General features: G+C 48.0%; 1 protein-coding gene across 5 annotated transcripts in view; it reads left to right on the top strand.

Annotated features, from left to right (window-relative positions):
- GPKOW (G-patch domain and KOW motifs) overlaps window positions 1–9,301 on the top strand; it is a 19,618-nt gene extending 10,317 nt beyond the window's left edge. For 3 of the 5 annotated variants that reach the window (XM_040469067.1, XM_040469071.1, XM_040469070.1), the window contains exons 2-12: window positions 1,395–1,840; window positions 2,611–2,756; window positions 2,856–2,980; window positions 5,038–5,147; window positions 5,938–6,151; window positions 6,587–6,719; window positions 7,399–7,525; window positions 7,729–7,852; window positions 7,941–8,010; window positions 8,760–8,845; window positions 8,940–9,301. In XM_040469067.1, coding sequence (XP_040325001.1) covers window positions 1,665–1,840; window positions 2,611–2,756; window positions 2,856–2,980; window positions 5,038–5,147; window positions 5,938–6,151; window positions 6,587–6,719; window positions 7,399–7,525; window positions 7,729–7,852; window positions 7,941–8,010; window positions 8,760–8,845; window positions 8,940–9,074 — 1,446 coding nt within the window. In that variant the 5' untranslated portion in view covers window positions 1,395–1,664 and the 3' untranslated portion in view covers window positions 9,075–9,301. The remainder of the gene's footprint in view (window positions 1–1,394; window positions 1,841–2,610; window positions 2,757–2,855; window positions 2,981–5,037; window positions 5,148–5,937; window positions 6,152–6,586; window positions 6,720–7,398; window positions 7,526–7,728; window positions 7,853–7,940; window positions 8,011–8,759; window positions 8,846–8,939) is intronic. The other 2 variants (XM_040469068.1, XM_040469069.1) reach the window with 2 other exon arrangements.
- The last annotated feature ends 5,270 nt before the right edge of the window (window positions 9,302–14,571 follow it).

Raw genomic sequence — 14,571 nt, 5'->3', positions numbered from 1 at the left:
GATAGCCTAATCATATCGGCAACAATAAATCAGTGGTAAAACTTCCATTTCTGATTCAAAAGTAAAGGTTGACCTGACACATATTCTTGGGTCTTCTTTGCAGGATTTAAATCCCTTTGAGCACTCAAATACCGGACCAACTGGAGCCAGAGAATTGATGATGCTGACCAGCTCTCCTGACTTCAATTAACTTGAGACCTGGTCTCAGTTGCCTTAAGATGACCTTTGCTCCAATTCCATGCTGAATTCCCAATTTTGCAAGCCCTTCCATGAATATATATGCACTTTTAGCTTGAAACTTACCCATTTTTATTGTTGAAGGAGACACTGCTTTGGGAGATATCCCCAGTGTTCTCCTTTATTTGTTGCAAGTAAAACTCTTCCTTTTCCTATTCTTTGCTTGGATGAGTCTTTTGGCTCCATTTCTACCAAAAGGTGAACCCAGTTTTGGGTAACAGTAAGAACTACAGTTGACCCTTGAACAACATGGGTTTGAACTGCACGTGTCCATTTATACCAGGATTTTTCTCAATAAATACAGTATAGTATTATAAATATATTTTTTCTTCCTTATAATTTTTTGTTTATTTTGAGATAGAGCGAGTGAGAGTGGGGGGAGGGCAGAGAGAGAGAGAGAGGGAGGGAGAGAGTGAATCCCAAGTAGGCTCTGCACGGATAGCACAGAGCCCCATGCAGGGCTTGAACCCACAAGCCTGAGATCATGACCTGAACTGAGATCGAGTCAGATGCTTAACCATCTGAGCCACCCCGGCACTCCTCCTTATGATTTTCTGAATAACATTTTCATTTTTTTCTTTAGCTTACTCTTAAGAATACGGTATAAAAAATACAGTATATAATACATGTAACATACAAAATATGTGTAACTCTACTGCCTAGGTTATCATTAAGGTTTCCAGTCAACAGTAGGGTATTAGTAGTTACGTTTTTGAGGAATCATAAGTTATTTGTAAATTTTCAACTGTGGGGGCAGGGGATTGGATCCCCTAACCCCTGCATTATTCAAGGGTCAACTGTATGTATGTGTATTTTTTTAAGTAGTCTTCACACCCAGCGCGGAACCCAACGTGGGGCTGGAACTCCGGATCCTGAGATCAAGACCTGAGCTGGGATCCAGAGTGGGATGCTTAACCATCTGAGCCATCCAGGCACACATGTATATATACTTTTAATATCTGTTTAGGTCATTGTTCCCTACTGGACTATGATCCTCTAGAAAGGAGGAGGTCTATTTTATTAATATTTGAATCCAGAGCTTGTGGTGTATTAAATCTGGCATCAGTAGGCACCATTTACATGTCTATTTGTTATTGTACACAACTGACAGATTTTTTTCTTAAATGATGTATTTTTATCTACACTTCCCATACCAGTAGGGCACGGCGATTAATAACTACCTGTTGACTACCTGAATGAAAGAATTAATACCCCCAAGAACCACATATTCCTATATGATTGGCGCGACGCGCCCCTATGAAGAACAGCAACAATTACTTCTTAAGGCCCCTGTTCCACGTACGCCAGTCGATGCCGCAGTGTTTTCTGGGAAAGGTAGTTCTAAAGCCCGTCGTCTGGCCCCGGTCAAACTGAGCCCAAACTAAACTTCCCAGAAAGCAGCACACTCGCCTGGGAAGAGGGGCAAGATGGCGGACGCTGAAGACGGTACTTTGCGACCCGCGGGAGCCTCTGCTGCCCCAATTTCATTCAGCTTCAGTCGCACGTCCGCCAGGAGACGGCTGGCGGATCCGGGAGACGACGCGAGTGCGGCTCCGGAGGAGAAGGATTTCTTAAAGACCGTGGAAGGGAGGGAGCTGCAGAGGTGAAGCGCCGTGTCTTTCATCCCTTGGAATTAGGTTCGGTGGGTTCAAGCGGGAGGGTGGAATCTGAGTTGATTGTTTTGGTGGCAGCGGCCACCAAACCTTTGGAGCACAGCCTGAGGAAATTCGTGGAGGCGAGAAGGCGGGAGTGTGTAACAGGGGAGGTGGGGAAATTGGACCTGACAGCCAGGGCGTTTGAGAAAAGAGGATGTATTCCTGAGAGGGTGTGTCTTTAGCACTTGGGGGCCTTGAGATGTGTGCGTTTTGAGAGAAGGAAAGGAGTGGAGAATGACAGGACCCCTAGTTTCTCAGCTGAAGCGGTGGAGCTTCTCCAGTATAGGGAATGGGGTGGAGTGGCAGATGGAGTTTTGGGGAGGCCATCATCAGCTTAATGCGGAAAGGAGAGTTGGAGGGAGAGACTTCCAGAAGAGAATAAGCCATCCAGGGGTTGGTGTGGAGCCTGGACCTGGGGAGAGTCTGGGCTGAAGATGGTGACTTGTGAGTCATTGTGAAAGCCACGGAAGTGGGTCTTGGGCTGAGCAGAGGTTCCAGGACTGAAGGCTGATTCCTCAAAGGCACTGATATTTAAGAGTTGGGGGTGGGGGAGAGAATCTAAAGAAAACACCATTAGATACATGACATGAGAGTGAGGGTGTGGTCCCTCCAGCTGGGGGTGAGTGTGGCTCTTGTGTTTTCTCTGAAGGGAGGAGTGTGGCTCAGAACCCACTGACCATGCTACTCTCCCAACTTCACACCTCTGTGTCCACATCAGTGTGAAGCCCTCAGAAACCCCCAAGGAACTCGTCATCCCTTTGATCCAGAATGGCCATCGCAGGCAGCCACCGACCCAGGCTCCTGGGCCATCCACAAACACTGAGGAAGGGGTGCTGTCTCAGGCTGTAAAGGAGATCATTGAGGGTAAGTGATCCCCTCTTTGCCTTGCCCCAGTGAAGGAAGAGGGGGAGGAAAATGGAAGGAGAGGGTGGGACCTCATTGCTTCCTCCCATTCTTCCTTAGACTCCAAGAAGTCCCTGGAGGAGAGAGAAAATTCGGGTATCGACCCCATGCTTGCTATCCCCATGATCCAGAAAGGATGCATCCCTAACGGAGAAGGGGCAGACAGCGAACCCCGAGCTGAGACCGTGAGCTGGCCCCTAACTCCTCCAGCCCCAGCCTTTCTTTGCCCTGTCTGCCAGGCTTGCCTCTCTGCACCCAGCAGGGAAAGTCAGTGTGTGTACTAGAGGCCTGCTGCCGAGCTCTTCCTCCTTCTGTCCTTTTTTGGAAGCATTAACAAAGGAATCCAGATACTGAGGTGTGGAAAAGCACTTGCATTCTGGAATTATATGAACAAGATGAGCAAATGGAACAGGAAATGTAAAGATCCTGAGGGTAGACTCTGCCTAGAGTGTTTGAGGAACACCAAGGAGACCAGTGTAGCTGGAGGGGAATGAGTGAAGGGGAGGAGTAGTAGACAATTTCAGGCATCCCAAGACCAGAAACACAAGTTTCAAGACACAGAGGAACACTAATAATATTAAATGCCAAGTAGAACTGTCTATGATGACAGAGTGTAATCTATCACACTGTATTAAGCAGAGGTAGAAAGTGACAAAATTGGAAAGTAGGAAGTGGCTGGGGCTAAACTAGGCAGGGCCTTGTGGGCCATGGTGAGGACTCTGGCTTTTATTGTGAATGATATGAGGGCCATGAGAGGGCTCTGAGCAGAGAGGGTGAAGACTTAAGATTTCACAAGATCTCTCTGGCTACTATGAGCAGAACAGACTAGTAAGTAAAGGCGGAAGCAAGGAGACTAGTAGTGCAGGCTAGAAATGATGGAGCCTCAGACCAGAGTGGTAGGAGTGAGGCCTGGAAGGACAAGTAGGGTTTAGTGAGAGAGGGAGGAGCAGCGTGAGTACCAATGGCAGGAACAACCCAAGCAACAGCATGGTGGCAGGGAGTCGGTGTTGTGTGTGCCCATCGGTGAAGCAACTTGCAGTGTGTCTAAAGTGAGTATAAAGAATTGGAGTGAGGATGGGAGGTGATCGATAAGGAGAAGTGAAGGGTATGTCTACAGAAGCAACAAAGTCTGTCTTTCATACACATGGATTCTACTGTTCACCTCTTTATTCGCAATTTTTTAGCGATGCTTCTTTGGGGCCTATTTCTCTTACAGCCCCAGACCACCCTCTCTTTTGACTGAACTGTTCTCATTGGCCTTCAGATGTCTTCTGATGTCTTTCATCTTAAAAAATAGGACCTTCATTTCACTTTCCACCCTGTTCCCTCTTTGGCCTCATTTCTCTCATTTCCTCTCCTCCCCCAGCCTTCCACATCTCAGTTGAACCCAGGTACATCTATCCTTCCTCTCAGCCAAAAAACCTTAGTCAGTGTTGACTCCCCTCTTTATTCCATACCCCAGGTACAGCCTTTCAGCAAAATCCTATCATGTCCCTTTGCAGAATACATCCAGAATCTGACCACTTCTCACCATCACCACTCTGGTCTGAGCCACAAGTATCTTTCATCTGGACCATTGCTGTAACTTCCTCACTGGGTCCCCTTGTGTGGTGGCCAGCCTCCTGTAGCTCCAGCCCAGATCTCCTGATTAATGTCTCACCACCCTCTCTGCCTCCACAGCACTGTTTCAGTCAGGTTGACTTTCATGATGCTCTTCCCACACCAGATCTTGTCCTGCCTCAGGGCCTTTGCTCTTATTGTTCTCTCTGCTTGGACTACTCTCCCTTCTATATCCTCCTGGCTCCCTCTGTCATCTCTTTCTGGTCTCTGCTCAGATATCAACTCAGTAACCCTCTCTTCTCCATCCCTCTGCATCCCCTTAAGCTGCTTTATTTTTCTTTATATAACTTATCACTACCTGACATACCATGTTTTATGCATTTTATTTATTGTGTGTCTCTACAACTAGAATGTAAGCCTCACAGAGCAAGGGTTTTTGTTTTGTTTACTGCTTTATCCTCATCACCTAGATTAGTACCTGGCACAGAACAGGTGCTTTATAATTATTTGTTGAAGGACAACATGGAGGAGTAAAGTGAGAGACAGCAAGAGGAAATCAAAACTAACCTTGAGCTTATTGGAAAAGAAGCATTGAGGGTCACCCTGTGGGTGTTAGTAAGCGCACTTCGGAGGACCCACTGTGAGCCAAGCCTAACCATCCTTCCTCTGTCTGAACCTGTAGGTGCCGGAAGAAGCTGATTACGAGGCAGTCCCTGTAGAGGCCTATGGGCTGGCCATGTTACGAGGCATGGGCTGGAAGCCTGGCGAGGGCATTGGCCGCACCTTCAATCAGTGAGTTCTAGGGTAGGGGCAAGGGGCAACAGATGGGGGCAGCGAACAAGACCCCCATGGTTACTACCCATCCAAAACCATCCAGGCAGGGAGAGGGCATGTTACCACCCTAATTAATTTAGTAAGCCTTTCCACTACTGTTTCAATCTCCTATTTACCCTTTGAAACTCTGTAACGAGATCCCATTTATGTAAAGGTTACTTTTCTGAACATCAGCTTTGTCATCTGAAAATGGGGATAATGACAATATTGACTTCCCAGGTCTGTTGTGGAGTTATGTGAAATTATACACATAAAGCACTTACAGCAGGCCCTGGCCCCAAATAAACATAGACTAGACATTTGCTATTATCACACAGACTTATGGTCACTTCTTCTTCTCAGTTCTCAACTCCAAAGAATTCTGAAAACCAAACATTTTTTTCATAAACCATTTAGTAGCCAAACATGACCTGAGACACAGAGCATTTTATAGTCTATTTCTCCTGCTTGGCGTGAACATTTGTATGATTTCCCCTGTAGAAATATCAGGGTGTTTGATTACAGGGATCTGTCTCAGGTCCTGCTGTAGATACTATGTAATAGATGGTTTATCCAATGTGTTATTAGGTTGGACCAAATGAAATTGTTATTTCTGTAGATCAAAAGCAGTCCTAGTGTGAGATGGGAAAGGCTATTCTTGAACATGTTGACACGGTGGAATTTGAATAGTAGTGCGTGGGGGAGGCACTGAAAACTTACATCTTCCCCCTCTCCTGGCCAACAAGTTCACATACTGTGCTCCCTGCAGAGTGGTAAAGCCCCGTGTCAACTCACTGAGACCAAAGGGGTTAGGGCTGGGTGCCAACCTGACTGAGGTCCAGGCCCTGGCCCCCACTGGCCCCCACCGCCTGCCAAAGCCAGATGAGGAGCAAGAGAAGGATAAGGAAGACCAGCCTCAAGGACTGGTGCCTGGGGGAGCTGTGGTGGTTCTTTCTGGCCCGCACCGAGGCCTCTATGGGAAGGTAAGGAACAAAACTGTGCCGGGAGCCTGAGACAGGCAGCGGGGAAGATTGATATGAGGGCCAGAGGGAGGAAGACTTGGGTTTGGGGTGGAAAGGGCTGGAAGTCCTTGTCTTGCAGGCAGCGTGCCTGGCTTGCTGCCTCATTTGGTAACTCAGAACCACTTGCTGGGCCTTTCTGAGCCTCAGTTTCCAACTAAAAGAGAGAATGCCATATGCCACATGTTCCTGAGGATTAAATTCTTAAAATATATCCAAGCCACAGAGTCTGTCAGGGGAGACATATGGACCAGGGCCCGTCCCAGGCCTTGGGTCAGTCTGGTGGGGGAGACACAGGGGTCAACAGGGGTCAAGCCTATTGGAAATAAGAGTGGACAGCTGGGGCCTAGGAATGTGGGTTTAGTCCACATTCCTAACTTCCTCCCCCCAACCATTCAGGTAGAAGGCCTCGATCCTGACAACGTTCGGGCCATGGTTCGCCTGGCCGTGGGGAGCCGCATGGTGACTGTTAGTGAGTACTACCTGCAACCTGTCTCACAGCAGGAGTTTGACAAGAATTCCTTGGATCTCAGTGAGTGAGCTTTTTACCTAGCTGGGAGAGTTAGAGAAGCATCCCACCCGGCGCGCGGCGGGGGGGGGGGGCAGGGCCTGTCCCCGGTGGTGGGGGTGGCGGGGAGATCAGCAGTCTGCCTGGCAGGTGTGACTTCTGGTCAGAGGTCAGGAGGCGAGAATGAAGATAAGTGGTTTATTCAGTTTGAGGAAAAATTGATGTAGTAACCCTGGGGCTTTCTTTTGCTTCTTTCTGAGAGAGAATAAACACGTATGGAAACCAATTCCTATCCTTGGGAGGTCTATTCAGGGTGATGAGCCTGTCTTCTAGGGAGTGAGGGCAGCTGGGACTAGGCTGTGACCAGGGATGAAGGCATTCTAGGCATGGCAGCAGGATGGGGCAGTTTGGCAGATGGGAGATTGGTGCTGACAGAGCTCTCAGGATTTTCTAGCCCATACTAGGTGGTCACCTCAGATTAGCAGCATCAGCGCAGGCTCGAGTGGCTGAGGAAGGCTTCCTAAAGGAAGCCCCAGCAGTTGAAGGGAAGGGAAGAGCATTCCATTGGTGTAGGCAAAGTCACGATGGTAGGAGGGGACACTGAGGCAAGTGGGAGGTGGCCTGAGGCTGAGGTGTAGCCTGCAAGGTAAGAGAATGGCACACTGAGGCTCCTTCCTCCTTCTCCCCACACACCCTTGTGTAGGCCAGATGCGTAAAACTTCCTCAGTGCAACAGAATGGAACAGCTTCGTCATGGAAGGCCCTCCGGGATCAGGACCTCCCCAGCCAGCAAGAGGACTCACAGAGGAAGCGAAAACACCTTCCCGACCGGTGGGACCCTGGGCATCTGGGATGGGGGGGAGAAGGCAAGGCTGTGGAGAGGCTCCAGCAGTCAGAGAAGGCTTCCAGGGCAAGGCAGGCACATAGAAGGAACTAGAGATGGCATTATGGGTGGGTTTCACAGCAGCAGCAAAGGTGGGGTGAGCAGAATGTGCATCTAATGAACTAAGCCCCGTGTTGGCCCCTTTCCACAGACAGGGGGAGCCTGCTGCCAAGAATGAGAAGGCAGGTCCCAGGAGCCAGCACTGGTTGCACAGGGACCTACGCGTACGCTTTGTGGACAAGCTGCACAAGGGTGGCCAGTATTATAACACCAAGGTGGGAACCCTGCAACCTGGGTTCTCCTCCTCCCCCAGGGACTAGGTCCCCATAACTCCAACATTCTCACATCCCTTGACCTCCCCAGATGACGATCGAAGATGTCCTCAGCCCAGATACCTGTGTGTGTCGAACAGATCAAGGCCAGGTCCTAGAAGGTGAGTCTGAGAGATGGCCACTGGGTCGTTATCATCCTGGAGGCTGATGGGAAGGCTGTCTTAGACCAAGAGGCTGGTGTGGGCAGAGGCTGGGAGATAGGGTAGAGTTCAGATATTTTGTAAGGTCCAGAATCGTCTTTTTTATTGTTGTTTTTTTAATTTTGGGTCTTTTTTTTTTAAGCTTATTTATTTATTTTTGAGAGAGAGAGGGAATGAAGGAGGGAGAGAGAACCAGCAGGGGAGGGACAGAGAGTGGGACGGAGGATCTAAAGCAGGCTCTGAGCTGTCAGCACAGAGCCCAATGTGGGGCTCGAACTCACAAACCATTAGATCATGACCTGAGCCAAAGTTGGACGCTTAACCGACTGAGCCACCCAGGCGCCCCCAAGGCCCAGAATCTTCTGACAGAACATTAGGCGCTTCTGTGATAGTATTATCTGAGCCCCTCCTTTCCCCATCTGTGACATTGGCATGAAAATGAGCTATTTCTCCCTCTTGTACAGATGTGTCCTGAACTCCTTGTGCAGGGCAGGGCATATAACGTGCCCACAGTAAACGGTATCTGTTATCATCACCCATCATCTTCCTACATAAGTGCTCCCTTTTTTAGGAACTGCTCCTTAGGTGTCCTCACCCACACCTGTCAACAGGGTACAGAGTGGCTCTCAGGAATACAGAAAAGGACTTGTGACAGGACCCTGGGTAGGCTAGTCCTGGCTGTGGGCCTCACTCCCTCCCCTCATCTGTAGGCCTGAGGGAAGACATGCTGGAGACCCTGGTCCCCAAGGTCCAAGGCAACCGGGTTATGGTGGTGCTGGGGCCACAGGCTGGAAAGGTGAGTCCCAGACCTGGGCGTGGGGGGTGGAAGCATGCAGGGGATGTCCCAGAGTCTGGGTTGGCTCTGCTGACTCCACCCGCTGCTACTCTAGGTGGGCCGCCTGCTGGACTGGGACAGAGAACAGAGCCGGGCTGTGGTGCAGCTGCAGAGAGAGAATCAGCTGGTGGAACTTCACTATGATGCTGTCTGCCAGTACCTGGGCCCCAGTGACTCAGATGAAGACTGACCCATGGCCCCGTTCCCACCCCCAACGCCGCCACCTGCTCTGTATGGTGTGGAAAGACAGTCTTCACAAAGGTGGGGAGGTCATTGTTCCATCCTCCACTTGCACCTCAGCCCCAGGACAGGGACAGGGCATAAGATAGATGGGCCTGAAGGGAGGCTTGAAACAAACCTGGTATTCTCCAGAAGCTAGTGTGTAATAAGAATCATTTCAAAAACTCAGTAAAATGACAAGATCGTAAGTGTGTGCTGAGCTGAGTAGAAGCGGGAGCTGAGCTGATGGAAGTGGGAGCCGTTCCAGGCTTCAGCCCCACCTCCCTGCATGGGCTGACAGACAAGTTCAAGGATCTGTCTGCTTACAAGTTCATTCTTGGAATACAGAAGCTACGAAGTGTGTCCCCTGAGCAGACGCTATGGAGTCTGGAGTGCCACATCTCTGTACAACTTCCTGAGGAAGAATCCTAGTGGTGGCTCTACTTTTTTTAAAAAGTTTTTTAAATGTTTATTTTTGAGAGAGAGAGAGAGACAGAATCCGAAGCAGGCTCCAGACTCAGCTGTCAGCACAGAGCCCAACACGAGGCTCAAAGTCACAGATGGCAAGATCATGACCTGAGCCAAAGTCAGAAGCTTAACTGACTGAGCCACCCAGGCGCCCCATTGGTGGCTCTACTTTTTACTCTTGGTCCAGACCAGAAGTCTTGAGCCAGTGATGAGAGTCCAGAGGAAGGGAGGCTTCTACCCACAAATGGGATGTGTTTGCACTATTTCTCAGAGGACTCAGTTAATTTCAGGGCCCCTGTTTTAGTCCCCAAACTTTGGCTAGAAGGTAAAAAAAAGTTTTGTCCCAGGTAGGATTTCTCTGATCCAGGTAACTGGACTCTCAAAAAGGTTATTGTCAGACAGCCCTCAAAACTTTTTCCCATTTAATGGGCTGAGATCCAAAATCAACAAGGGAAGCAAGAGCTTTAGGTCCAATTGCTTCTAAGTCATCCCCAAATGCAAACTGGTGCAGCCACTCTGGAAAACAGTTTGGAGGTTCCTCAAAAAATTAAAAATAGAACTACCCTATGACCCAGCAATTGCACTACTAGGCATTTATCCAAGGGATACAGGTGTGCTGTTTCAAAGGGACACATGCACCCCCATGTTTATAGCAGCACTATCAACAATAGCCAAAGTAAGAAAAGAGCCCAAATGTCCATCGATGGATGAATGGATAAAGAAGATGTGGTATATATATATACAATGGAATATTACTCGGCGATCAGAAAGAATGAAATGTTGCCATTTGCAACTACGTGAATGGAACTAGAGGGTATTATGCTAAGTGAAATTAGAGAAGGATAAATATATGATTTCACTCATGTGGAATTTAAGAAACAGATGACCATAGTGGTAGGGAAGGAAAAATAGATAAAAACAGAGGGAGGCAAACCATAAGAGACTCTTAAATACAGAGAACAAACTGAGGGTTGCTGGTGGGGTGTTGGGTGGGGGGGATGGGCTAAATGGGTAATGGGCATTAAGGAGAGCACTTGGGATGATGAGCACTGGGTGTTATCTGTAACTGATGAATCACTAAATCTATTCCTGAAACCAATACTATACTATATGTTAACTAACTTGAATTTGTTTTAAAAAGATGATATAACTGTTATATACACCCAAAATCAGAGTACCTAAGTATATAAAGAAAATATAGATATATATGAAGGTAAAAATAGTTTTATTACACTGTATGTTAACTAACTTGGATTTAGATAAAATTAAAACTACAAAATAAAAAAACAATAAATCATCCCTAGTCACTAACTTATTGATGTAATAAATGGTATTTGAGTTATATCTAGACCACTGGTATGAACTCCTGACCTGTCAGGACATGGCCCAGTGCTGTAGAATTTTTTAAAAAAAATAATTGAATTATCACATTAAAATTATTACAACTCTTGGGGCGCCTGGGTGGCTCAGTCGGTTAAGTGTCCGACTTCAGCTCAGGTCACAATCTCGCGGTCTGTGAGTTCAAGCCCCGCGTCGGGCTCTGGGCTGATGGCTCAGAGCCTGGAGCCTGCTTCCGATTCTGTGTCTCCCTCTCTCTCTGCCCCTCCCCCGTTCATGCTCTGTCTCTCTCTGTCTCAAAAATAAAAACGTTAAAAAAAATTTTTTTTTAATTATTACAACTCTTTTTTATCTGATTAAATCTTTTGAAAATTTTAATTGTTGAATACATGTTATCATACATACATACAATGTTATCTTAGTTTCGGGTGTACAACGTCAAGTGATTGAACAATTCTAATACATTACTCCATGCTCACTAAGAAAAGTGTAGCTACCATCTGTCACCATACAACATTATTACAACATTATTGACTCCATTCCCTATGGTGTACTCCTTGTCTCCCTGACATTTTTTTTTTTTTTGATAACTGGGAGTTTGTACCTCTTAATCCCCTTCACTGATTTCACCCATCCCCTTCCTCTTTGGCAACTACCCCTAGAGCGGGGCGATACAGGTAAGCTACTGTCTCTGCCCAGCAGAGGCAGAATGCTGTTTAGAGCCAAAATGAGCAGGTATAGAAAAACGGCCAAATCAATGGCCATATGCTGAGTAAGGTAAGGGATGATTGGAAGACCTTCCAGTATCATAACCCCAGTGTGAAGTACAATTGCACAGGAGCGCCTGGGTGGCTCAGTCAGTCAAGTGTCTGACTTTGTTGGCTCAGGTCATGATCTTGTGGTTTATGGGTTCAAGCCCTGCGTTAAGCTCTGTGCTGACAGCTCAGACTGGAGCCTGCTTAGGATTCTGTGTCTCCTCTGCCCCACCTCCACTCATGTTCTGTCTCTCTCTCAACAATAAATAAACAATTTTTAAAAATGTGTTATGAAGTATAATTGCACAGACAGATATTACTGATTTACTAATTTACTGATCCCTAATTAATTCCAGAACTCCTCTGTTTTCAGGATTGGCCAAGCAGGGCAGTTAAAGCAGACAGCAGAGGACAAACCCCACCCCTAGTTTCTCCCGTTGCTGAGTGATAATTGTGATGGTACACACTGTCCCCGGAATTCCAGGCTGGGTTGTGTTTTTCATGTTGGGGGGAAGGGTCACAAGTTCTAAAGGTTCCCAATCTGGCACGTCCAGTAGTCCATTTGCCTTATTGTATGTGCTACACCCAGTCAAGAAGGCCTCCTCCTTTCTCCAAATCATAATAAATTCATCTTGGTAACACCCTCAAGAAGAGCTTAAAGCTTCCTGGAGAATGGTACTGGTCCTCTGTCTCTGCCCTGCAATGTGGTATAACCTGGCAGTTTCAGACAATCCCTTCCTCTCCTCCATGTGTCATAATACTTAAAATAGATTTCATCAGATTTTGGTTTCCTGGAGATGACATTTCTCCTGAGCCTGTCTTTAAAAACAGGGCCAAGGGGAAAACAAATAAAAACAGGGTCGGGGAGGGAGGGAGCCTCTGGGTGGCTCAGTCAGTCTTGATCTCATGGCTCACAAGTTTGAGCCCTGGGTTGTGCTCTGTACTGACAAGCTCCGAGCCTGGAGCCTGCTTCCGATTCTGTGTCTCCTCTCTCTCTGCCCCTCCCCGGCTCGTACATGGTCTCTGTCTCTCTGTCTCTCTGTCAAAAATAAAACATTTAAAAAAATGGGCTGGGGGCGCCTGGGTGGCTCAGTCAGTTGAGTGTCTGGCTCTTGATTTCAGTTCAGGTCATGATCTCACTGTTCCATGAATTCAAACCCAGCCTAGGGCTCTGTGCTGGCCTTGAGGAGCTTGCTCAGGGTTCTCTGTGCCTCCTCTCAAAAATAAACATGTATGTAGGTAAAAAAAAAACAAAAACAAAAACAAAAAAAAGCGGGCCTGAAGTTCTTAAATACAACCCTGTGTCCCGAACACATAGCCCTAACAGAACACCTCGTCCCCCAACAGACCACGGTGGCTTTTTGTTTCCCCTGAGTTCATCCCTCCTGATCCCTCAGTTCCAGGACAGGCTCCTTACATTCTGAGAAGCGTGGACAGCATCAAGAAGCTTCCCCGATCTGTCCCTTGTTCATCGCACATACAGAAAGATGACCCTGCACAGTTTTCTCTCGGCCCAATGCCTGGTGCTTGCCGGCTACCAAGGTTGCCCTTTGCCAGCTGTTGCTGTGGCAACAGCTGTGAGCCTGTGAATTCTCCCTGGGCCACTCACAAGGCCAGGGCTGTGACCCATACAATTTGTTCAGACTGGCTTCTTCCACGTCACAGGGAATGAGCAAGATGTGGTTGAAAAAGCATCTGCCTCTTCTGCTAAGTCTCCAGAAGTCTCCCTGGCAGGGTGCTGCCTCTATTAAACACTGTGCAGGGACAACTGGGTGGCTCAGTTAAGCGTCCAACTTTGGCTCAGGTCATTATTTCATGGTCTGTGGGTTCAAGACCCACATCAGGCTGTGCTGACAGCTTGGAGACTGGAGCCTTCTTCAGATTCTGTGTCTCCCTCTCTCTCTCTGCCCCTTCTCTGCTCATGCTCTGCTTCTCTCTCTCTCTCTCTCTCTCTCTCTCTCTCTCTCAAAAATAAACATTAAAAAAAAAACCCGTCCAGACACTGGGTCATAAATTTGTGGCAGCAGACTCAAGAAGCAGTTTCTTTACCTTTCAGAGAGTGAGTTATTTGGGTGATTGGGACTCTGTTGCCTAAGGGCTGAGCCTGGTGGCAGATGCATGCAGTTAGATTCTCCTCTGACATTCCTTCCTCAGCCAGGGAATCCTCCCCTCCACCCCCACATTGGCTCCTGTTAACCTCCATGTTCCAGCACCACGCAGAAGGATTAAGTGCCCAACAACTTGGAAAGCTGTATGAAGGGCAGTGGGTCCTCACCAAGTGCTCCTATTGCCCCAATCCATTCAACAGGCATCTATTGAGCCCTTACTGTATTCCAGGTACTGTTCTGCCTGCTGGGGGAAAAGTAGAGAGTAAATCATTCAACAAACATGAGTCCCTACTATATGGCAGATGTGATGCTGGGGATATGGCCATGAATAAGACAAAGATCATTGCCCTTGTGGCATCTGCGGTTCCAGTGAGGCTGAGAGACAGCAAAAAACACAAGAGGTAAATTACCTAGTATGCTAGAAAGTGATGAGTCATGGGGGGGTGGGGCAGGAGCGGTGTAGTGGGGGCAGGGAAGAACAGCAGGGTAAAAGTGAACTGGAGTGGGCAGATGGCAGGATTCATAGCATGGCCAGGGAAGGCTTTCTTTGCTACAAAGGTGACACAGGAGTAAAGATAAGAAAGAAGTGAGGGACAGTCCTGCAGCAGCTTGGCCTGTGGTGGCACCATTGCTGGTATGTTTGGGGAATAGCAAGGAGGCCACCATGGCTGCTGGGGAGTAAATGAGGGAGAGGGAAGTAGGAGGTGAGGTCAGAGAGGTACCGCAGTGCCTTCAGGGCCACACTCCATGTTCTCACTGAGACAGAAGCATGGGAAACCTCCACACAACCACTGCCAAA

This window comes from Herpailurus yagouaroundi, unplaced genomic scaffold (assembly GCF_014898765.1).
Source record: "Herpailurus yagouaroundi ecotype Mexico unplaced genomic scaffold, PumYag 67793, whole genome shotgun sequence".
Lineage (NCBI taxonomy): Eukaryota > Metazoa > Chordata > Mammalia > Carnivora > Felidae > Herpailurus > Herpailurus yagouaroundi.
Note: the sequence above shows the minus strand (reverse complement) of the source record. Positions and strands in the feature narration are given on the sequence as shown.